This window comes from Elephantulus edwardii, unplaced genomic scaffold (assembly GCF_000299155.1).
Source record: "Elephantulus edwardii isolate Elephantulus edwardi_28Jun2011 unplaced genomic scaffold, EleEdw1.0 scaffold00015, whole genome shotgun sequence".
Lineage (NCBI taxonomy): Eukaryota > Metazoa > Chordata > Mammalia > Macroscelidea > Macroscelididae > Elephantulus > Elephantulus edwardii.
In genome coordinates this window covers 9,506,770-9,529,153 of record NW_006399765.1, presented here as the reverse complement: position 1 = coordinate 9,529,153, position 22,384 = coordinate 9,506,770, and the positions used below count along the sequence as shown (strand labels likewise).

General features: G+C 47.8%; 2 protein-coding genes across 4 annotated transcripts in view; both read left to right on the top strand.

Annotated features, from left to right (window-relative positions):
* NDRG3 (NDRG family member 3) overlaps positions 1-1,265 on the top strand; it is a 103,107-nt gene extending 101,842 nt beyond the window's left edge. The window contains exon 12 of one of the 3 annotated variants that reach the window (XM_006881502.1): positions 687-1,265. In XM_006881502.1, the coding sequence (XP_006881564.1) occupies positions 687-868 (182 nt within the window). In that variant the 3' untranslated portion in view covers positions 869-1,265. The remainder of the gene's footprint in view (positions 1-686) is intronic. The other 2 variants (XM_006881501.1, XM_006881500.1) reach the window with 2 other exon arrangements.
* A 6,589-nt stretch (positions 1,266-7,854) lies between these two features.
* Positions 7,855-21,458, top strand: SLA2 (Src-like-adaptor 2). Its single transcript, XM_006881707.1, has 7 exons — positions 7,855-7,945; positions 12,416-12,515; positions 12,840-12,926; positions 13,486-13,589; positions 19,998-20,147; positions 20,892-21,024; positions 21,293-21,458. The coding sequence occupies exons 1-7, from the start codon at positions 7,855-7,857 to the stop codon at positions 21,456-21,458; spliced, it is 831 nt and encodes a 276-aa protein (XP_006881769.1).
* Positions 21,459-22,384: the final 926 nt, after the last annotated feature.

Sequence of the window (22,384 nt, the reverse complement as noted above, 5' to 3'; positions counted from 1 at the left end):
ACACTCCCACCTCCCTACCTGTCTCCTGCCCTTCCTACACCCCTCACCTCCCTGCCTGTCTCCTGCCCTTCCCACACTCCCACCTCCCTGCCTGTCTCCTGCCCTTCCTACACCCCTCACCTCCCTGCCTGTCTGCTGCCCTTCCCACACCCCCGCCTCACTGCCTGTCTCCTGCCCTTCCCACACCCCAACTCCCTACTTGTCTCCTCCAGATAGCAGTGGTAGTCTGTGGACACGGATGGTAGTCTCGTTGTATCAGGCTTGCACTGTTTGTGAAACATTTTCATACTTGTGTAGTTTGTCTTTTTTTTGTTGTTGTTTAGTCTTGCATGTACTGCAGGTTTTGCTTACCTATTAGAGTTCCCAAAACCTCCTTCCTAATAACTCTGTGTATGGCGTGGGCATAGCTAAGAGGCTATATTCCAGGCTTAAGGTTTTCCTTGTTCTGCTGTGAGCTAGAATTTGTAGAGATTCTAACCAGACCCAAGGATTCAAGCAGCCTTGCATATAGCTATTCTCACCTAGAGTCACTATTGCAGAATAGAGATGGCTGTATCTTGTCCTTGGGGTCACCCTGAATGAGTTGGTGAAGCTGAATGAACATCATAAAGCTTTTAGTGAAGCTTTTAGTTTAGTTGAGCTACCCTGGGCCCCCACCTTCTAGTCTTCTTGGTTCTTTTTTACAGTACCGTCTGCCAGCATGACCCGACTCGCCCGATCACGAACCCACTCAACGTCAAGTAGCCTGAGCTCTGGAGAAAGTCCCTACAGCCGGTCTCTCATCAGCAATCAGTCAGATGGAACTCAAGGAGTCCCTGAGTCCTCTGAGGACCCGGACAAACAAGAGACCATGGAGGTGTCCTGCTAAACAGATGCCCATACCCAGACCATACAAGTCCATCTGTTCACTCCATAATACAACATTTCATCCGGCAAACTGGCATCTACTATCTTTAACTCATGCATGGCCACTGAATCTCTCTCTCCCCCTTTCTCTCTATTGTAGCCTGAATTTATCATTCTCTCTGCCCACTTGACCCTTTTTTTGTATGTACCAAGAACCACTCCCATGCCATAACTCTTAACATTCCATCATCTTTAGCAGACCAAATCATATCTTTTCTTGCCAGCTTTTCCCTGTGCTCTCCCAACTATGTATCTGATAAGATTCTTTAATCCCAACTCTGTGTGTGCGCGAGCACGTATGTCTGTGTTTGTATGCATAGCTCTGTGATTTTAGACATGCTTTCTTGTAGAGCTTCTGCAAAGGAAAAAAAAGGGACTTTTTCTTTTCTGCATTTTCAATGGAAATGAAAATGTGGTTTTAGAGGAAATGTACAGAACAGATTTCTTTGTTTGATGGGCTGTTGCATTCTCTTTTTGACTCCAAGTTGGTCAATGAGATTTGCAAGATAACTTTAGGCGAAAGGAACTTGGAGGAATGTGGAAGGTCATAATTACTCTTTGCGGCTCTGATTGTCTATGACAAATATGAGGGAGTCTGTTACAGAGAGTAGTGGGCAGGGTGACCGGTCACATCCTTCTGTCCAAATGAATTCACAAATACTATTTATTCTGTAAATAAAAGAAAGGCTTATTCTGCTAGAAGCCCATGAACAATAAGAGCCTGATGTAACATGGGATTTTTCCCATGGAGTGAGTGTGGCTTAATTCCTGGCCTCCCTTAGCAAACAAAGGTGAAAACAACATGCTGAGCCCTTCAGAAGCCAAGCATCTGTCACTGCGTGTTGGATGCCACTAGCTACAGAGCGTCCACAAGAAGTGCCTCCCACCTCAGTGAAAAAGAACTGGTTTCTGGGACCTTAAGTCCCAGGAAAAGAGCGTAGTGTGGCCTCAATATTTTCTAGGTGGTGAGAAAATGGGTAGGGGGGTGAGAACAGACATTAACACATGATCTTGCTTAATAAATACAACATTGATTTCAGCAGACATAATAAAATGAAATTAAATTTTATTTAACTCATTTCTGAGAAAGAGCTTTTGTCTCTTGAACTTCCTTTTGTAGTAGGAGATGGGACCAATACATAAGGGCAGCCCTGTCCACATGAAGCTCTCTGCTGCTCTGGCGGGGTCACAGCCAGCCAGTGAGTTTCCCAAGAAGGTTAAGAGAGCTGCAGAGAGACCACCTGCCACATAGCCAGGACCCAGCTCCTAAGACATCAGGTGTAAGCTCAGGGTTACACAGGTCTGAATTTTGGGAAGGGGCTTTTTTAGACACTTAATTTGCTTTCTGCTGAGATAGGGAATGTGTCACTCTGCCAGAGTGTAACTTTTTAACAGATTATTAAATAAAGCTGTATATGTCTCATTGTTACCTGATTGCTGGTGTTTTTTCCTCTCACCTACATATTGGAGCTCAAGGAGAGATTGAGTTACTGTGTAACTCAAAAAAAAGCTGGACATTTTCACAGCACAGTTTCTTACCACAACCAATGATCCTTGAGAACTCGAAAGCCAAACAACATGTCGTTTTAGTTACACGAGTGTCTCATGAAAAGTAAGGAGATGGCTGAGTAGATAGTCAGGCATACAAGATGACTGTGCCAAGGTTTCCCACATACCAAGTATCCATTTCACAGTTAGGGAATGACTAAGGAAAGTTATATAATTGGGTCAAGATCACTGATAGTGGAGTTCTGTTGGGAAGAGGCCAGAATGGCCATTCCCTACTTCCTGCCTCATCTGTGTACCTTGAGACCAGTCTTGAAAGTGCCTTCAAATAAGCACAGTATCAGAGTGGGGTGGAGGCAGGAGCAGTCGGCAGAGCCCAAGTTCAATTTCCTCCTCACCAGGGGCCACATCCTTGTGGAGCGGCCATCCATTCTAACATCTGAGGAGTTCTGACGGCATCGTCCTTAGCATGTTGCACTGCTAGCCAAAAGGCAATCTGTTTCCAACAGTTCAAATCCACTAGTAGCTCCAAAAGAGAAAGATGAGCTGTCCCCTCTCCATTACAGCCTCAGGAACCCAGTGGAGAATTGCAGTGGAGGCAGCATTGACTCGAAGACCGTTTTGACTTTTCTTAAGGTCCAAGTCCTTGCATAGCTGCCATCCTTTCTAACATCTGATTAAAACCTTGTTGCAGAGGGTGTGCTTAGTCTTACCACCTCCTGCTCTGCTTACCAAGTGCCTTTGGAGTTAAATATCAAACACACCTTCCCCAGAAGAAAGTGAGAGATAAGCAGAGATATTGAGACCCTAAGCTAAAGGGTGTTCTAACTGACAAGCCACCTTAAAAGTCTTGAGAAGTCTGAGCCAGAGTCAGGAGTGTTTCAGCAAAATGAACCCATTTCATGTTAAAGAGGAACTGCCTTCAACCCCCTAATGGGAGGCAGCAAATAGGTATGATTCTTAGAACTATTAATGAGCTGGAAAGGGAAGGTAGACCAGCAATCTCTAAGGCAAGTCTATCAGAAAGCAATTCTTTCTCCTAGGCCAAGTCAGTAATGACTAAAGGACAGAGTAGTACTGTTCCGTTGAGTCCCCAAGGCTGGAATCCACAGAAGCCCATTTCCATTTTTTTTTCTTTGTGGAACAATTGGTGAATTTGAAACGTCAACCCTAACTTCACTTAGCAGCCACTTAAGCACTTATACCACAAGAGCTGCTCAGATTAGTGATTTTTTTTTCAGACGTGGGCTTGCATAGGGTTGCCTGGAGGGCTTTTAAAACATTGCTGGACCTTAGACTCTGCCTTTTTGATGCTGTGGATTTGGAGTGGGTCCTGAGAATATATGTTAAGTTCTCAGGTAAAGCTGAGGCTGCTGATTTGGGGCCCTCACTGAGAAACACTGTCCAAATCTTGCTACTTAAAGTATGGTCCTCAGCCATCCCCAGAGAGCTTGAAATAACTCCCACCTCAAACCTATTCAATCAGAAGCTGCATTTTAACCAGTTAACCAAGTGATTCCTCTAAAGTCTTAACATGGTTGAAAAGCATCACTCAAAGGCATTGCCTCCCATACCTACCAATCAAAGGATGCTCTTGGGAGCGTTGAAAGTTTAGCTTCTGAAGTTCCTCTGGAGATTTACATTTAGAAGAAGATGTGGGAGGATTCCACTAATCTTTAGTATTAACAAACCTTGTTCAAGCTCTGCATCCCCTTCTAACTTGGTTCTGTGTTCCAAGCCACAAAACCAGGGAAGAGTTTGCTCCAGGATCATGACAAGGCAGCAGCTTCTCCCCTAGAAACAGGAACTCGGGGAAGGTGGCTCCTCGAAGGCCTGTGATGCCGTCAGAGGAAATGGGTGGTTGTGAGAACCACAGAGTCTGCAGATGTGAGCTGGGAGCTCCAAGGAGCCTGCACTCCTAACTCCAGCAGCACTGAACTCTAAAAGAGCCTCTCCCCCTGACCCAGCTCACTTGAGGGGGCTGCCTGGTCACATCCTCCCTCAGAAGTCCAGGGCTCGCGTCCTATCCCTGGTGCACAACCTGCTGACCACAGTCAGGTGCAGAGCAACCTGTGCCAAGACCCGGAGCCTATCCCTAAAGATCCTCCCTGCTGAGAGTCCTGGGACTTCCAAGACAAGCAACATTGGCCAGCTTCAAGACAGGCACTCCCTAAAGCCCTGGACTGTCCAGTCAAAGCAAGCATCTTAACCGAGCCCCATCCCCAAGCCTCTGATGACAGGAAGCCAGTAAGTATGCTTCATTTTGTTTTTCCATGGCCTTGGGTTGGGTGAAGAAGAATGCTACACACACACAGACACACACACACACACACACTCCTTGGTCAGAAGTTGACTGGAATTCAAGAGGGGCTTTATATTGAGAAAAAGAGTTCTCTGTGGAGGCTGTAGGGAGGATGCTTCCTGCGGACCCCAGAGGAGCCAGCACTACCTCTTCCCATCTTTAACTGACTTCTGGGGGACTGCATTATCCCTCCAGCTTGTCTTCATGCCCTGCTGTGGCCTCATTTGGTCACCAGCTGCTTAGGGATCTTTGGGCCACTCTGGCCACGCTTTTAAAAATCCCTAAATGCTAGCTGCCTCCTCTGTCATCTCTAGACTTTAATGGTCACTCTGAAGTCTACAGTTCCTCTCAAAAGGGTGAGACCGCTCAGTGAAAAGAGAGGGGTAGGTCTCCCTTTTATTCAGGCCAAATTAATCTCTCAACCCTCACCACTGCACATGGACTTCAGAAATAGTCACTGCTGAGAGCCAGAGGGAATGGAGTCTCCACTCTGCACTCACAGGCTGTGTGGTGTGTGAGTGCTGTGCCCCTATCTTCTTTATCATTTTATGTGAAATGAGATGGAAACCTGGTCAGACCCCTCCTACAGTTTTCTAAGGATCTAGTGAGAGTATGAGAAATATCGCTGTGGCCAGCATGCTAATCTCCATTGCCTTTTACTAACTTCCAAGCACTAGCCTAGTTGGTTCCAACTTGGTGGTTCCCATGTGACAGAGTAACCTGTCACACAGGGCTCCCTAAGCCAGGACTTCTGTCAAGCCCCTGAAGGGTTTGAACTTCAGACCTTTGTGTTGGCATTCCTATACTTTGCACTGGCTTGGGGACCCCTAAAATGACCATAATAAGTTACTGGAATGTATGTAAATTTTCTCTTAATAAATTGACCAGTGTGCCCTCCTCCTAGGCCTGTCTTCCCCCAAGACCTTCATCTTGCCCCCAGGGGTTTCCATGGCCTTGCCTAGACCAGGTAGAGAGAGCTGTGCATGGAGGCGGTGGGGGGGGGTGCCTTCCACCCTGAGAGTACAGCTCCCCACCTCCGTGGGCCCCAGGCCCATCCCCCAGCTCCACCTGCAGTGGAGATTCTTGCAGTTGATGATTGTGGTGACTGTCTTGCTGACGGAAAGGAAAAGAAACAAACCTTTACCGAGAACCTACCCTACACCGGGCGGCAATTCTCCCACAACCCTCTGGAACTGATACTGCGAACCTTAGTTCACAGATGAGACTCAGGAAGGTTCCAGGTTTTGCCCGAGGTCACCCAGGGAGAGCTGGATTGCTGCTCAAGGCAGATCTCTCCCTGAGCTTTTCTACACTCTTACCTGTGAAGTTAAGCATGTAGCCTATTCCTCAGACCTAATGGGAAAGCAGCAAGAATATTGAAAACCTAGGCTGAAGAAGGAAGGAAAGGGATGCAGGAGGCAGCAGATGACTTGTCTGCTAGTGTCCAGGATCCCAAAGCTGAGCACCAAGTACCTAGCAGGAGCCTTTTCTGTGTGATGAACCCATCTGTGTTCAAGAACATCCACCCTGATGACTGCTGAACTCACCAGGAACAGGGTGGACAGAAGCACATGTTGACATGAGATTGAAGGGTAGAGGGGATAATGTCCTACACAGATAAAGGTATCTGACACCCCCTGCATGTAGTGCTCATATGTGACTGGTCCACTGGGCCATGGAAATCCCTCGACCATGCTGACAGACACCTGACCTCACAGAAGCACAATACAGGGTTTGAAGATAAAGAAGGTGGTCGCTAGACCATCCTGTGGGCTCCCAGGGCAAGCATTCTGACACCCTTTCAGTAAATCCCCCTGCCCTTGGCACCAGGCCCAGCACAGCTCAGAGGCTCGGTGAATACCAGCTCAGCAGAAGCTTGTCTCCACAAAGTGGAATAAAATAATCATAAAAGAAATGTAAAATTCACCCCCAGTCCCCCCCCCTGTTTAATGTACTGTTGTTGTTAGGTGCATCGAGTTGACTGTACTTCATAGTCACCCTGTGTCCAACAGATCTGAACCTGCCTTATCCTGTGCCGTCCTCACGAGCTGCAGTTGACTTGATCCCATTGTTACACTCACCATGTCAATTCATCTTGCTGACCCTTCACCTTCCCAAGCATGATGGCCTTCTCTAAGAACTGACCACTCAGCACTATCCCAGAAATCTAGGAATTTAGATTATTCTAAAGATACCCAGTCAAAGGGTCTTTTTAATTGACTAATGAATCACTCATAAAGTCAATGTATATTGAATGCAGAGGAAACCAGCAGACAAAGAGGTCCTTTGTCCCCATTGAGCTACAGAAGAATGACAGATTAAACAAGCTAACATGCTAATAAATGAATAATTAAAATTTTCACATAAGAGAAGGGAAAATGGAAGGGAGGACCCCCAGAAAAGTCTGGTGACATTCAGGACAATAGGCCCCAGTCAGGCTTTCACGTGCATTATCTGTCCTGCCCACATGGTGTGCATCATTATTATTCCCATATTTCAGATAGGGAAATGGGGGCACGGAAAGAGGAGATGCACCCCAAAGCTTGCACATCATCACTGTGTCATATAGCATACTCCCACCCTACTAAATTTACTTCGCTCCATAACACCAGTAATAGTGTTTTCTGTTCCTGAGCCCTCTTGCATCCCCTCACCCGCCCCTCACCTTAGTCATGTTCCTGGTGTGAGTGACCTCACTGCCCTGCTGCTATCCCCTGCAACTCGATGACAGAATTGAGCCCTATATCAGAATTGTTTCATAGTGGGACAGAGGAACTCAAATATGTAATCCACCAGGTTTAAGAGACTGAAGAAAGCTTCCTAAGGGAGAGTGGGATCCAGACAAGCCCAGAGGGAGGAAAGAGCATTTCATAGTGTAGTGAGAGGAGGCACCCTACAAGCAAAAGCTCAGGAACAGGAAGAATAGAGCATGGTGGCAGTGTAGAAAAGATGAGATGCAGAGAAAGCAGGGTCTGGTTCACAGAAAGTCTTCAAAACCTGACTGTGGAGCTAGAGTCTCGTTCCAGTGGGCTGCAGTTCACAGGACTGAGCTGAGGAGCCAGCGCTCTGTCTCACTGAAACCTTGTCTGCATTTCAGGTTTCTCTCAAGAATGCACTTCTAAGTGTTTTGTTGATGAGTCATGGGAAGTCTGCCCAGCAGAAGAAGAAGCCTGTCTAGTCCAAGTTCAAGCCCCCTTGCCCAAGGTCAAGGACATGTGCCTGTGCAAGCAGGTAAGTCATGGGACATGAGGCAACAAGCCATTTGCTAAGCACCACAAGGACCCTGGTTCTCTAGGCCTTCCTGGCCATCTCCAACTCTTCATCAGATATGTGTGTCCATCACTGAGTCCCAGTGAGCCAGCCAGCCAGACTCTCTGCTCTTGTGGAGCTGATATTCCAACATTAAAAACATGAAATGACCAGACGTACTATGTGAGAGGGTGCAGACGCTACCTAGAACATCAAATCAGGAAGGTATGGTTTGAATCTGGAGTCTCCAAAAGCTTCCCTCCTTCCAAAATCGTTGATTCAGAGACTCCTCTGGCAACTCTAAGACACTAATGTCTGTAACTTTCAAAAAATAAAATACCTTGTTACAGTACCCAGTAGTCATGTAGGGCTACCTAAATATAATGAAAACAAAATAAGCAGTTCTTCAATCTCAATAGATGGCTAATAACCACGCATACCTTGGACATGGGACAGCGCAGAATCACAAGACATGTCCATTCTTGCTGCAGGTCCTTTTGGATATTGATGCTCAAAATGCCTCCTCTTACCCTAAGAAGTCCTGTGAAATACTTAAAGAAAAATTGTTGTTGTTCTGTACCACAGAGTCAGAAGTAACCTTGAACTACGTGCCTTCAGGATTGCAATGCAGCATTAGAGCGATCTTAATTGGAGAAAGATTAACGTATGCTGTGTATATACTTAAGGAGCACTAGTGTCTTAGTGGTAAGACTTGAGCTGCCAGTCCAGAGGTACACAGTTTAAACCCACCAACTGCCGCACAAAAGAAAGATGGGCAATCAACTCCTATGCGAATTAACTGCCTCTGAAAACCTGCTGGAGGGTCAGCTATGAGTCGATTTCTACCCAATGGTAGAACAACAATCTGCATATGCTGACCCTCACTGGCATATGTTGAACCTCTACCTGAGAACTTCTTAGAGTCCTGACTAAAACCTTTTTGTTTTTAGCGCAAACTCAAAACACATGCCATCAAGTCAGAATCAATGCTGATTCTCCATTGGGTTCTTGGAGGCTGTACATCACATGGGAGGAAATTGCCATCTTTCTACTAAAGAGCCTCTGGTGGATTTGAACCACCTTTGGGTTAGACAGGCCCCACTTTTGGGTTAGTAGTTCAGTCTCTTCCAGACTGCCACCAGAGCTCCCTAGGACAGCTGAACAATCATGTTCTGGAAGGTCTAATACTTTATGTCAAATTTTTCTTTCTTCACGTAGCACACAAATCCATTTTCAGATCACTCCTGATCTGGGATTGGGATGGTAAGATCACCCTAAAGCAAGCGCTGTTTTCAGGTGGGGGTGTGTAGACAGTTAAACAGGAGTCTTATGAACAAAGATGCCTGACACACACCCCCACAATGGGAGGGGGTCATTCCCACTCTCCCACCTGATACCAGCAGGCCCGATGCCACGGGTGTCAATACTCTAGACTCTGGTGAAGGAAGAGCATCTCCTTTTAACTGCTCAATCTGTACAGAGAGCCTGGCCTTGAGGAGGCTCCACAGGAAGAAATGACGTGGCACTCCACCTCAGTTTCCTGAGTTTAGCTATGGCCAGTGGCCCCAAGGTTGCTCTGCGTCAGGCCAGGATGGTGGAGGAGGTGACCACCTCCTGCTTGCTAATGAGCAGGTGAACTGGGGGTACTCCGTGCATGGGGCCCCAAGGACTGCTCCTCATTCTTCTCCACTACGGTCTCTTTGGGTAAGATGAGTCTGATTTACCCGGTCCCTGGCCAGCCCCTCTCTGGGAGTCATCCATCCACACTTGAACCCCATCTTAAATCTACTGATGCTTACTATGTGTCAGATGTTATGCCAGGACCTGGGGACCCAGCAGTGGACATAACAGGCACAGTCCTGTTGTCCAGAGACAACCACATCTCAGAGACAGATGTTGAACCACTTAGTAGTTATTGCTTTGTTAAAAGTTGGTGGCAGTGTGTTTTAAAAGACTAACTAAAAGAGAGAGGGAGGGTGTGGGTGTGGATGTGTGTGTGAAGGCGCCTCATCAAAGGCATTTTCCTGGAGGAAAGATGTTTCTGTCAAGAAGTAATGATCAAAGGTGAATCAGGATCAGGTATGTATGCAGTGGGGGAGACAATCAGGGAATAGGGACAGATAGCAGCACCTCTCCAATGTGAACTAGGCCAGCCTTTCTTGGAGGGCACAAAGCTACCTTGTTCTTTCTACCCATACATGTAGGAAGACAACCGCCACATACTTGTTTGTGTTGTTGACTCAAGTATCATATGTTTGCTTGGGTCAGCCAGGCCGAGTGCAGCAGAGACAACACAGTGGAGGAGGAGAGACCACTGGGCTCCGAGTAGCGTCACGCTGAGGTCACTGTGGGGTCTGTGTACGTGTCTGGGAGGATGTGATGAAGCCTGTCCATTTCCACAGTCACAGTCTACTCTTGCCATCACAACACAAGGCAGGTTCTCCCTTGCCTTGCAGTGTCCACCTCCAGGTCCCTCCACAATCCATGAGCCTTGTCCATCCCTCTGTTCCCCATGCCACCTCCAGCAGCCTCCACTCTATCAAGAGGCCATCCTGTGACCTTGACTCCTTCAGAGAGGAGCACCTAAGAGATGATAAACAGCTTTCTTGATAGTCTTAATTGCTTTTTGTAGCTTCTTATATTAATATACTTTCAAGTTTCACTTTTCTCTTTGCTACAAGAAAAAATAGGGTAATGAGCCCACCTCATCCAAGAGGATTAGGGTTTAGGGATTTCTTTTGGGGTTTTTTGTTTTTTGTTTTTTGGGTTTTTTCTTTTTTAAAAATTTTATTTATCCCCCCCCCTTGTTGTGTACCATAAAATCAGATCTGACTGGCTCAGAAGGAGATATTTCCTCTTTCTCCAGTGGAACATCTGGTGGGTTTGAACCATGCACCTTTGGGATTAGGGCTTAGGTCTAATAGGTTTTTCAGGATACGAATCCCCAAGCAGGCACAGAAGAGCCTGATCTCGGGAGCAGGCTGACCCCAGAGAGGAGAAGGAATGAGCCTCCTGTGCTGAGGGGGTGAGCCACTGGCTGCCTGCCGTCCAGACCCCGTATCAGGCCACATGACCACTATGTCCTTGGGATCACTCCTCACGTGATGGGGGGCTTGAGAAGTGATTCCTGGGCCACTCTGGCTTTGCCAGTTTTCATCTCTACACCTCAGCCTCCTGGGGAGAAGGCAGAGCTGTTGTCCCCAGGCAGATCCACAAGGGTGGGAGAGGGTAAGGGAAAGGGAGGGCTTGGCTTTCAGGAGAGCCAGGTGAGCAGACAGAAGGAACAGACTGGCCGGACAGGCCTGCGGATTTTGGGCCCTTCCTGAGATGGCCTGCTGTCCCGTGCCAGTTCCGCCCAAACCTGGGCCAGTGAGCAGCCACCCACGGTGCCCCACAGGAGTGGAAGGCAGGGTGGTGTGGCATAAGAGCTATCCCTTCACTTCCTGACCTCGTGACTGTTGGTGAATCACATTTGCTGTACAATGGTGACAGGACAACCCTAGACCTGACCTCAAGGGGCAGCTGTGTGGACGAAGGAAGCTGATGCATAAAGCATCAGGGACTGGCACACAGCAGGTGCCCCGTAAGTGATGGCAGCCTGGATGGCCAGGACACTGGGCTGACACACACACCTACTGGCCACCTGCTCCAAGCCAAACCTGGCATGGTGGGCTTGGGAGTGACACCTTTCCTCAGTGGGCACTCGGACCTACACCTGTCAATCTGGACCAGGGCCGGGGGACAGTGTGATGCTGCCAGAGCAAGCCTCTCCACCCTCATGCCCTACACGCATTGTCTCCAGAGCCATGCTGTGTGACTTCAGGGCCTATCAGCAGCCTGGAGAGCCTGGGGAGTGTGATCTCCACAAGGGATCCCACAGCCTGGAATGAGGGGGTCAGCAAAATTCCACAGTGTTAGGGGAAGGTGATCAGACCTCCCACTCCTGCAGCATTCAGTACTGAAAAACTTTTCTCGTGCCCGCCCAAAGACATCCACATGACCCCCAACTCTGGTCCCTGCTTCAAGGCTCTGAGTTTCTCCTTTGCCAGTCTTCTCAGCCCTCCAACCAGTTCTCATCCCTTCATGACCTTCCAGAAGGTGAACTGACAGGTTTGCACCTAAACCTGCTTGAAACTGCAGGCTTCCAGGTGTCTTGGGGACATGTACTGTGATCACAATATTCTATAAAGGGCTGTGCAGAAAACAGCACTGGAACCAGAGCCTTGTTTTTCCTGAGGCTCCCCGGGAACCATCTCTGTACCCCAAGCTCCGCTGGGCCCCACTGGAAAAGCCTCAGAGTGGAGAGTTGCTCTGGCCAGAACAGACATGCCAGCACTTTCCACACTTGTGGGAGGATTAGTGAGGGGCACCCACAACCAGGCCAGACTCTGCTAGATGGCACATCAAAAGGAAATCTGTTCAGATGGTGGCTATGTCTGTCCCTTCTTCTAGAGAGGAGCAAGGCCACAGCTGTGGCCCTGGGCAGTTTCCCGGTGGGGGAGCAAGTCGAGTTGTCACTGCGGCTGGGAGACCCATTGACCGTCATCTCTGAGTAAGTATTTTGGGGAGCACCGGCTGGGGTGTTGCTGGAGCAGGATGCCCTCAGCCCTGCTCTGAAGATGAGCTGGTGGAATTCAGGGCTAGGGCTGGGATCCGAGGCTCTTCCCTCCTGGGAAGCAATCTGCAGCCTGGCCTTTATTGCTAGATTTACATGGGGTCATAATGGTGGGGTTTCAGCTCAATACACCTGCAGGGAGAAGTGGTGGGTGGAGGAGAGCCATGCCAGGCGGTGCCAGCACTGGCTGGCTGGTCCCAGGAAGCCTGAGAAGCTTGGGTGATGCAGTTCTCCGAGCCCCAGCTTTCCTTCTCTGTCTAGGGATGGAGACTGGTGGACAGTGCTGTCAGAAGTCTCAGGCAGAGAGTACAGCATCCCCAGCACCCACGTGGCCAAAGTCTCCCATGGGTGAGTTCTCATCTCAGGGAAACCTGCCTTCCCCTCCCACAGTATCGTCCTGTCTGCCCAGCCCTGTGCTGAGGCGAGAGGGAACCTCGAGGAGGAGGCCTGGCAAGGCCTCATAGAGGAAGTGGTACCACGTGGGCAGAGAGTGGCCAGGACTCTGGTCGTGGAGAACGGGAAAAGGGACATACAGCGCAGAGGGTGGGGGGTGGTGGTGGAAGAGCTCCAAAAACATCGCAAGACATGGAGGGGTAATTCTTGCAAAGATGAGGGCTGTGTGGGTAGAATGGGGAACCTTGCACAGCCTCCCAGGAATTTGGGAATAAGAATCCAGGCTGGCCCCATAAAGTTGTCCTCTCAGGACTCTGGAGCTAGTCCCAGGCTAGCAGAGTGAAGGGGCCCACACAGACCCCCAAACAGCCCTTCACAATATGGATAGAGGCCCAGAGAGATCATGGCCCTCCTCATCACACAAAGTGGGCAGGGGGTCCCAGAGCCCCTTCTATGGGGCCAGCAGTCTTGGTCCACCTCCCTCACTCCCTTGCTCCTGTCCCAAAACTCGCAGGTGGCTGTACGAGGGCCTGAGCCGGGAGAAGGCGGAGGAGCTGCTGCTGCTTCCAGGGAACGCCGGAGGGGCCTTCCTCATCCGGGAGAGCCAGAGCCGGAGAGGTGGGTGAGCATAGCTCTTCTCCTACCTTTCTGGAAGGGGGGAGAGGAGCCTACAGACCCTTCCCAGAAAATGGGCCACGTCTGACTTGTGGGTCTTTCTTTCAGCCAATGGAAAGTCCCTGAGCCGAGCCTTATATGGAACCATCTAAAGCCCAGTCTGGTGGGAGGTGGGGACAGGTGATAACAGGCAACCTGAGTGCTGCTGAAGGCAGAGGAGCAATTAAAGAAAGCTGTGAGGAAGCTAGACTGAGGCACAAGAATGTCTGGTGTTCCCCACAAGTCCTAAACATACAGGACAGAAGCCTAGTAGAAGCAGACAAGGCCAGAGCATAAACAGCCTTCAGTGGCAGGCTAAGAAACTTGGGTTTTCTCCTGAATAACATCGTGTGTGTGTGTGTGTGTGTGTGTGTGCGCGCGCGCGCACAGAGAGACTGAAGAACAGTGATTTTCAAATTGGGTCCCCAGGACAACTTGATTTACAATAAAAGGGATGGTCAGTTTGGGAGACACTGAAAATCTTATTCCTCTCTCAAGGAGAGATGTTTTAAACCATTAACTGCATATTAAGACCAGACTTAGATATAGACATTGCCCCAACATTTTTGAACATGAGAACTTTTTCTCATTCGGTGCATTGTTGTTGTTGTTATGTGCCATCGAGTCGCTTGCGACTCATAGCAACCCTATGCACAAGAGCTCTATACACTCTTCTATCCTGTGCCAATCTAGCCATCTCAAATGCACTTATTCCCACCTCTCCAGTCACAGAATCAATCCATCTCGTCAAAGGTCTTCTAATAGTCAATTCATATTCCTTTATTCAGCACATAAACCTCAGATGGCCACTATGTGGGGTTGGGAGAGGCCTAGGGCATCATTGGTGTGGCCCTTGGTCCCTAGAAGCTAGTGTTACATCATGTAGACAGCTTGAAAATTTCCATTGATGTCAAGGGTTTTTCCCTTGAATGCCAGGAGATAACTGTGACATGCCTTGGAGGTCAGGACAGAAGGCCCAGTGTGAAGGATTGGGGTTTACATGTTGCTATTAGGAGCAGGTGGGTCACTTGGATTTGTCAAAGTGGGAGTGAATGTCCCACAGCTTGTACTCCAGAGCAGGGATCCAGGCTGAGCACCATTGTGGGAGCTGGCACTTGTGATCGAATGTCGTCACAAAGTCTCCTTTCCCAGACCAGGTTTCTCCTTCCAGGTTGACAGGAGCTAAATGACTTAGGGGTAGGGAGAGGAATTGAGGTGTTGACTGTATCTCTGCTTTGGGCTAGTAGCAGAGCGAGCCAGGAAATGATTTCATGGATCTTCCTCTCTGCACTGTGATCAGGACAAGAGGCCCAGCTAGAAGCAGGGCCATGTCACATCACACTTCTCATCTGTGAAATGGAAATGCAGCCCCCACAGAGTTGTTCTGAGGCCTGAGAGAAATACTTCCTGAGGACACGAGGCCAGGATTCAAAGCCGGCCACCGTGTGCCTCACTCCAGACACTCTAAAAAGACTTTCTGTGGTAGCATGTTGGGCTGCTAACCAAAAAAGGTGGTGGTTCAAACCCACCAGCTGGTCCGAGGGACAGAAATGAACAGTCTCTTCTCATGAAGACTTACAGCCTCAGAAAACACCAGATGGAGGCCGCTCTGAGTCTGATCAACTTGAGGGCAGCAGGGTTTAGGTTTTGCTGTGACAGTAATGATAGAGTTGTGTTGCAGACCAAGGGTCCCAAAGAATGAAATAATTTTATAATTATTAATAATGAGACAGACTACCAGGAATGATATAGAACAGAGAGTGTGAAAAACAGGGGGTCAACAGTTCCCATGACTGAAGGCCTCAAGCCATGCTTCTCTGAGTATTTATTTAGAATCATAAGGAAGGTAAAAAAAGTAAAATCACAAGGAAGTACAAAACAAAGGATAATGGTGAAGTCTTTTACAGATAAGGCCAAGTTCCTCTTTATGCTAATCTCAGGAAGGAGGGATTCAGTTGATACAAACTAAGAACAATGTTGACTCCTAGGGAACGCCCTAGTGCCACAAGGTGACCTTCAGTTTGTATTAAGCTTCCCTCATTTCCTGATACAGCAGCATTGGGTCTACTATTATTAAATTTGATATTCGGCTTCCCTCAAAGTTGCAAGCACAGTGTGAGATGAGGGAGGAAATATTTGGGACAGAGGATATGTCACCTAGTGCCAAACCTAACTGAACCTTCTGTGATGGGCTTGACAGGGCCTTTGCTTCCTTTTCTACTGAGCTCTCCCTCCTGGGCTCCTCCAGCCATTCTTTGCCTTTCCTCCTCTTTCCACCTCTCCTGGTCGACCCCTCCTGTTGCTTTTTTCCAGGTAGCAGCAGCAGCAGCACTCCCACCCTCACATACACCCAGGCAGGCTGGGGTGGGGGGCTAGTCCCTGTACAGCAGCGACAAACAGGAAACCACAGGAGGGTGCTGCCTGAGGCAGGGGTGCTGAAGGCCGGGCTGGGCGCTCGAGGCCCCGTGAGCTTGCAAAGCCACAGGAAGTGTTGCGTGTTCAGCTGCTCTCTCTGCTCCGCTTCCAACGCTTCTCAGGCCTCATTGACCCCTTAGAGCATGGTGACTGTGTCTTCCTACCGCTTCCTAAGAAAGCGCTCCTTACAGGCAGCGAACAGAGATGACGGAGAAAACTTGAAGGACTCATCCAGCTCTTCCCTGGAATAGGGTTACATTTGACCCTGTGTTTCCCCACAGTGAAAACCAAAAGAGAACAAATTAGAATGCAGCTGTCATTCGTTATCAAAAAAGGCAGAAATTTGTCAGTTCTCCAGGAAAAGCAGAGGCTTCCCTGATGCTAACAATTTTTTTTCTTTTTCTGTGTTAAAATAAAACTTCTTCTGCAAAAATGAGCAGTGAGTGAAATCTGATCCGCAGGAATTATATGCCAACCTGTGTATTCGATATTATAGTCTAATGAGGGAAGAATGGGGCAGGGAGGAAAAGAGCTACATTGAAGGCAGATCTGTGGAGGTGGAAACTGTTTGAAAAGGGCATTAATATGGAATTTTTCTTGTATGTGGTGGGAACGACTGTCTAACATGTGTTGTTTTTCTGGCTTGTATACTATCAGTATGACAGTGTTAGACCCTGGCAGGAAATCAAACTCTTATTTAAATATGTGGAGTTGACACTTGATACTTGAGGTACGTAGGTTCCTGGTACTATCACTTGCTCTCCTGGGGCTTCTGGGACAGTATTTGTCATAATTCATTTGTGGATCCAGAAGGCATTTGACCTGAGCTGGTGTCAAAAAACATCTGGGTCCTACCCCAGAGCGGATGAGTCAGTGGGTCTGAGAACTTGCATTTCTCACTAGTCTCAGGTGATGCTGATGAAGCTTTTTTTGGGGGGGGGAGACTCACCACCAATCTAGTCGTTAGCTGTACATCAGAATCACCTGCGGGAGCTTAAAAAAACCCCACAAAACTACAGTCTGGTTTAACTGATCAGAGGTGCGACCTGGACACTGGAATCCAGAAAGCTTCCCAGGTGATCCTGATGTGCAGCCAGAGAGGAGATCAGCTGACTGGATGGCTGAGGACCAGGGAGGACCTAGTGAAGGAACAGGAAACACGGAGGCCCTCAATCAGGTCGGGGCACATATTGCTTCGGCTATTTATAACTCTGTGGGCCCTGGGTCATAGTGTAAAATTTCACACTGGTTTGTGGTTAAAAAAAATTTTTGAACAGTGCTGCACTAGAAGCCCAAGTGACGTCATAGAACAGTGGCTGCTCTCAGAACCAAGTGCGCAGGAACCCACAGCAAAACATGTTAAAATCCAGACTCTCAGGCTCCAGCCTGCCTCTGCCAGGCCACGCTGCTCAGAAATCATCTCAGTCCTTCAAACTGGCTGTTTTGTTTTGGGTTCTAAATTGGCTTTTATCACTTAGAATGTACTTTATCTTGAATGTTCCATGTGTACTTAAAAGAAAAATGTGTATTGTTGGGTCTACTGCCCTGTATCAATTCGATCAAATTGGCTGATGCTATTATAGAAACTGCTTTTATCCCTAGCAATTTTGTCTCATCAATTACTGAGAGTGTTGAAATCTCCAGTTATTATAATTGTTGTGTACCATCGAGTCAGAACCAACCCATAGCTGACCCTCTGGCAGGTTTTCAGGGACAGTTTATTTGCATGCGAGGAGATTGCCCATCTTTCTCCTGCAGAGCAGCTGGTGGATTTGAACCATGCACGCTTTCGGGATTTCAGTGCAGTTTCTTACCACTAGGTCACCAGAGCTCCCTAGGAATTACGATTATGGTTATTTATCTTGTCAATTCTGCATCATGTATTTTGAATTTCTATAATTGGGTTCATACAAGTAGCTTGTTTTTTCCCTATGATGACTATTTTGTCATTAGGAAATGTTCCTCTTTATTTCTTATATTTTTGGGCTTGAATTCTACATCTAATATTAGCTTTCCTGTGGTATTGTGGTTAAGCGCTTGACTGCCAACCAAAAGATCAGCAGTTCAAACCTACCATCCCCTCAGGGAGAAAGATTACAGGGTTACTATGAGTAGGGCCAGACTGGAGAGCAACACGTTTGGGGTTTGGTCTACAAATAATATTTGCATGATGTGTCATTATTTTTAACCTGTGTTTTGATATTTAAAGCACATTTATTATAGACAGCATATAGTTAATCCTATCTGCCTTTTGTTGATGTTCCGCTGAAGAAAGGTTAAGTAACAGGGTGACTACCATTTGCTGCACATTTTCTGTCATGATTTTCTTATCTATCAGATGAGGATAAAAGGACCTACTTCATAGGGAGGGTCTGAGAATTCTGTGATAGTTCATATAAAACTTATGCAATAATGGAAGTGACAGTGGCTACATGTAACTAAGGTAACACTCTATTCTCATTTGACCTTGATCAATTGTTAACTGTAAAAAAGCAAATAAATGTTCTCTTTTTCCCCCCGGTCATATGCTTTGTTCTCCTAAGTGGTTCTATTATTTAATTTTTAAAAATTAAATTTCATTTGAAAAATGGGAAAAAAATCATGTTATCAGGTTTTTGTTTGTTGGTGTCCTCAGCAAGGAGTTGGGCTTCTAAGATAAGGTGGTACCTCTCAAGAGATTCAAATCACCCAGTGGCTTTTTTGGAGAAGGATGGACAGTCTCCTCCCATGCATTTCAAAGGAGGATCAGCTACAAGTTCATTCTGACTTGAAGGCAGTAAATTTCAGGAGTTTGTATTTGTACAAGTTCCAGTAGTCTATAGCACGTTGCACTGCTAAGCAAAATGATGTACATCTCCAGCAGTGCAAGTCTAGCAACTGCTTCATAGGACGCTCTTCCCATTAAGATTTATAGCATCAGAAATTTTATGGAAGGTCACCGAGTTGGAATTGACTGCATGGCGGTGGATTTTAAAAAGTGTGTGTATGTGTACACAGTTTAATTACTAATGTAAAAAACCCAAACACTGAATATCCATGTTTTTGCATAACAGTTTAAGAAATAATCTTTTTGAAACCCTTTTCATGTTCCACTGTGTTAATCATTCTGTTGCTTTTCCTCATTGCTTTGCCACTCATATATCCTTATCTACTATACAACGGAGTCTTGGCTGCCTTGAACTTTAAATAATGCTGAATGTTTCTGTGACTTGATACTTCTGCTCCTAAGATTTTTGTATGCTTATATGCGTAGTGGTTATTTTTACTGCTTTATGGTATTACATTCTATAATCCAGTATTATTCTTTTCAGGGCTAATGGGCCATTTACTGATTTTAGCATTTAAAATAATAACTTCATGCATATTCTTGTTCACGTATTACTTTGTTCAGCTTGACTCATTTACACTCACCACTGTGGAATCAGAGCCCCTCACAGTGACCTTTCATTGCTTTTCTCATGCTATAAATTCAATGAGGGGAAGATTGACCATCTTTCTCCCATAGAGCTGCTCATGGATTTGAACTTCCAGAGGGGCATCGCCTTAGAGTTAACAGAGTAGGCCACCAGTGCTCCCTTCAGTTTGATTAGTTAATGTCAGACTAGTAATTCCGAAGTGCATCATAATATTAAGAGAGTTATTTCTCTAGGTCCTAACCAAGAGCCACTGACACATTTTCACATTCTAACAGCTCAGTCATCCAAGTCTTTTTTAACACTACTACAATGTTCGCTTCCACTTTGCCAGACTCTGGTGAAGGCTGTGTGTGTGAGCTCCTCTCATCCCCACAGAAGCCCAGTCTACTATGAATGTGTTGTTAATTATGCTTCAGGAGAGAAGGGCTCTGTCCTTTCTCTGGCCATGTCCCACGGCCATGTCTCATCTCTGTTCTCCCAGCGTGAATGGGCCTGGGTCCCAGCAGAGCCTCAGTGCCAAACGGAACCCTTTCCTCCTCAGGCTGTTACTCTCTGTCAGTCCGACTCAGCCGCCCCACTTCTTGGGATCGGATCAGACACTACCGGATCCAGCGCCTTGACAACGGCTGGCTGTACATCTCTCCACGCCTCACCTTCCCCTCACTCCAGGCCCTTGTGGACCATTACTGTGGTATGACTTTCCCCTGCCTTCATGGGATGGGAAGTGTGGGAGGGCAGGCATGTTATCTGCTGGAAAATATCTGGACTCAGAGAAGAGGGTGCCAGTCTGTACCTGGAAGCGTGGGCGCCCTGCCTTCTATCCAGGCCCACAGCAAAACTACAAACTCCAGCATATTCCAGACAGACCCGCTGTGTGAGCTCTTCTCTATCAACTTCAGCGTTTCCAGATGTCTGTTCTGATTCAGAAACCCCACGACAGCAGGCACTGTTCTCCCCACGGGAACTAGCTCCAGGGCTGCAGTTGTTGGTTTTGCTTCTGATTCTTCTGGTGCCTGTCCTTCAACAGAACTGGAGGCTGCAGTCACCAGGGCACAGTGTCAGGAGAGCAAAGACCACTCCTGGGAGACCCGACTGGCAGAATTCTAGACTGTCATTTCACACAGAAGTAGATACTGACGTTACTAGAGATTTGAGCATTCCACAGCTTGCTTCTTCCTTAAGCACTTTCCTATTCAGAAACTAGGGCTCAAAGAGGCTCCACTCATCCAAAGCCAATGACCTAGGCCTCCCAAGATCTAACCCAGGAAGGCTTTGACTACATCTTGGCTCCTTTAGACTAAGAGCTTGGAACTCATGCCTTATACATTGACTTTTGGGACCGTGGCCCATGTGTAAGGCACTCAGGTTGAGGGCAGGCTTGGGAAGAACGTAGGGCTGGCATCAGCCATGCTGAGGGCCTGGCTCTCTCCCTCAGAGCTGGCGGATGACATCTGCTGCCTCCTTAAGGAGCCCTGTGCCCTGCGGAGGACTGGCCCACTTCTTGGCAAGGCCATCCCCCCACCTGTGACCGTACAAAGGCCACCGCTCAATTGGAAAGAGTTGGACAGGTAAGGAGGGAACCCTGGAAAGAGTGGGTCCTTGAGGGATTCCTGGGAGTCAGTGACCACTGGCTGAACATGAGGAACCCAGATAGGACTCACCAATTCTGTAGGGGAGGGACAAACAGGCAGCCTCTCAGGAGGCCAGGAGGGGAGTGGGGCAGGTTGGAGCAAGATGGAGTAGGACAAGTCCAGAGTCCTGGATGAAAGGTGAAGTCTGTGTATTATGTGTGGTGAGCAGAAGATATTTGACTCAGCTTTCTGTTATTCTTTGCAGCTCCCTCCTGTTTTCTGAGGCATCTGCCACAGGGGAGGCATCCATCCTCAGCGAGGGGCTCCGGGAGGCACTTAGTTCCTATATCAGCCTAACGGAGGACATCTCCTTGGATGGTGCTAAAGTCGAAAACAGCAGTCGAAAGGGAAATCTAGGCTACAGCACCTAACACCCCAACTCTGTTCATCCTGCCTTTGCACCTAGAGGCAAGGGTGAGCACTGGGGCCGGGGGAGGCAGAGCTAGGGGAAAGAGCAGCATTCAGGGTTTCTGAACCCTCTCTCAGAAGTCAGTTACCTCCTCCAAGTGGTACGATCCCACCTCGAACCTCTACTCTCCACGTTCAGACAACTGCATCCAGGCCAGAGCTCCAAAAAAGGGAGCACTTCTCCCCTGGGGGCCAGATCCATTCAGTTCCTGCATCATTCTGCCTTTGGCCACGAGCATGGCTGGGAGGCTTTGGCCAGATTCAGTTAATAAAAGGCAACATGAAGTACTACGTGCATGCTAACACATGTCGAGAGAAGGGGCCTGACAGGGGCACATGAGACAATGCCTCACAAACCCCTTTCCCCTTCTCTGAAAATGATGCTTTAAGCCTAGTTCACTGCAATGAGGCCAGTCACCTCTCATGTGCTGGGCAGGGGCTGAGAACCAGGTGTGGCACTTGTGTGCTGAGATCCTGCCAAGTGTCCTAGGGCATCTGAAGATGGCAACACTCTCCACAAAGCCACAACCACAGCCAAACCGTCTCAAGATTTAGCTGGAGCTGGTAAGGGCCCAGGGAGATGTAGGAAAAAGGGGCAAGGCATCACTTCTAGTACTCAGTAAGTTCCAGAGGGTGGTGAGGTGGGGGAAAGCATTACTAGGTATGATCAACAGGCTTTCCATTAAAGATCGGATTTTATTCAAGTATCTGAAAACATTCTACAATGGAAACTGTTGTTAGATACTGTCTGTTACGTACCATGGGCCATATAATGCCATCCTGTTTTCAGAAGACTTGAACTGCCACTGATAGTTTTAAAAACTGTACACCTGATGGAGAACTGAGGAAGACAATTTAATGTTTCGTCCGGATCCAGAGATGCATCAAA

Bases quoted from the DNA above. Each gene is read 5' to 3' on its own strand.
- SLA2 (XM_006881707.1), top strand. From the start codon at position 7,855: ATGGGAAGTCTGCCCAGCAGAAGAAGAAGCCTGTCTAGTCCAAGTTCA. The intron at 12,516-12,839 runs GTAAGTATTTTG...TTCTCTGTCTAG, and splicing joins CCATTGACCGTCATCTCTGA to GGATGGAGACTGGTGGACAG. The intron at 20,148-20,891 runs GTATGACTTTCC...TCTCTCCCTCAG, and splicing joins CCTTGTGGACCATTACTGTG to AGCTGGCGGATGACATCTGC.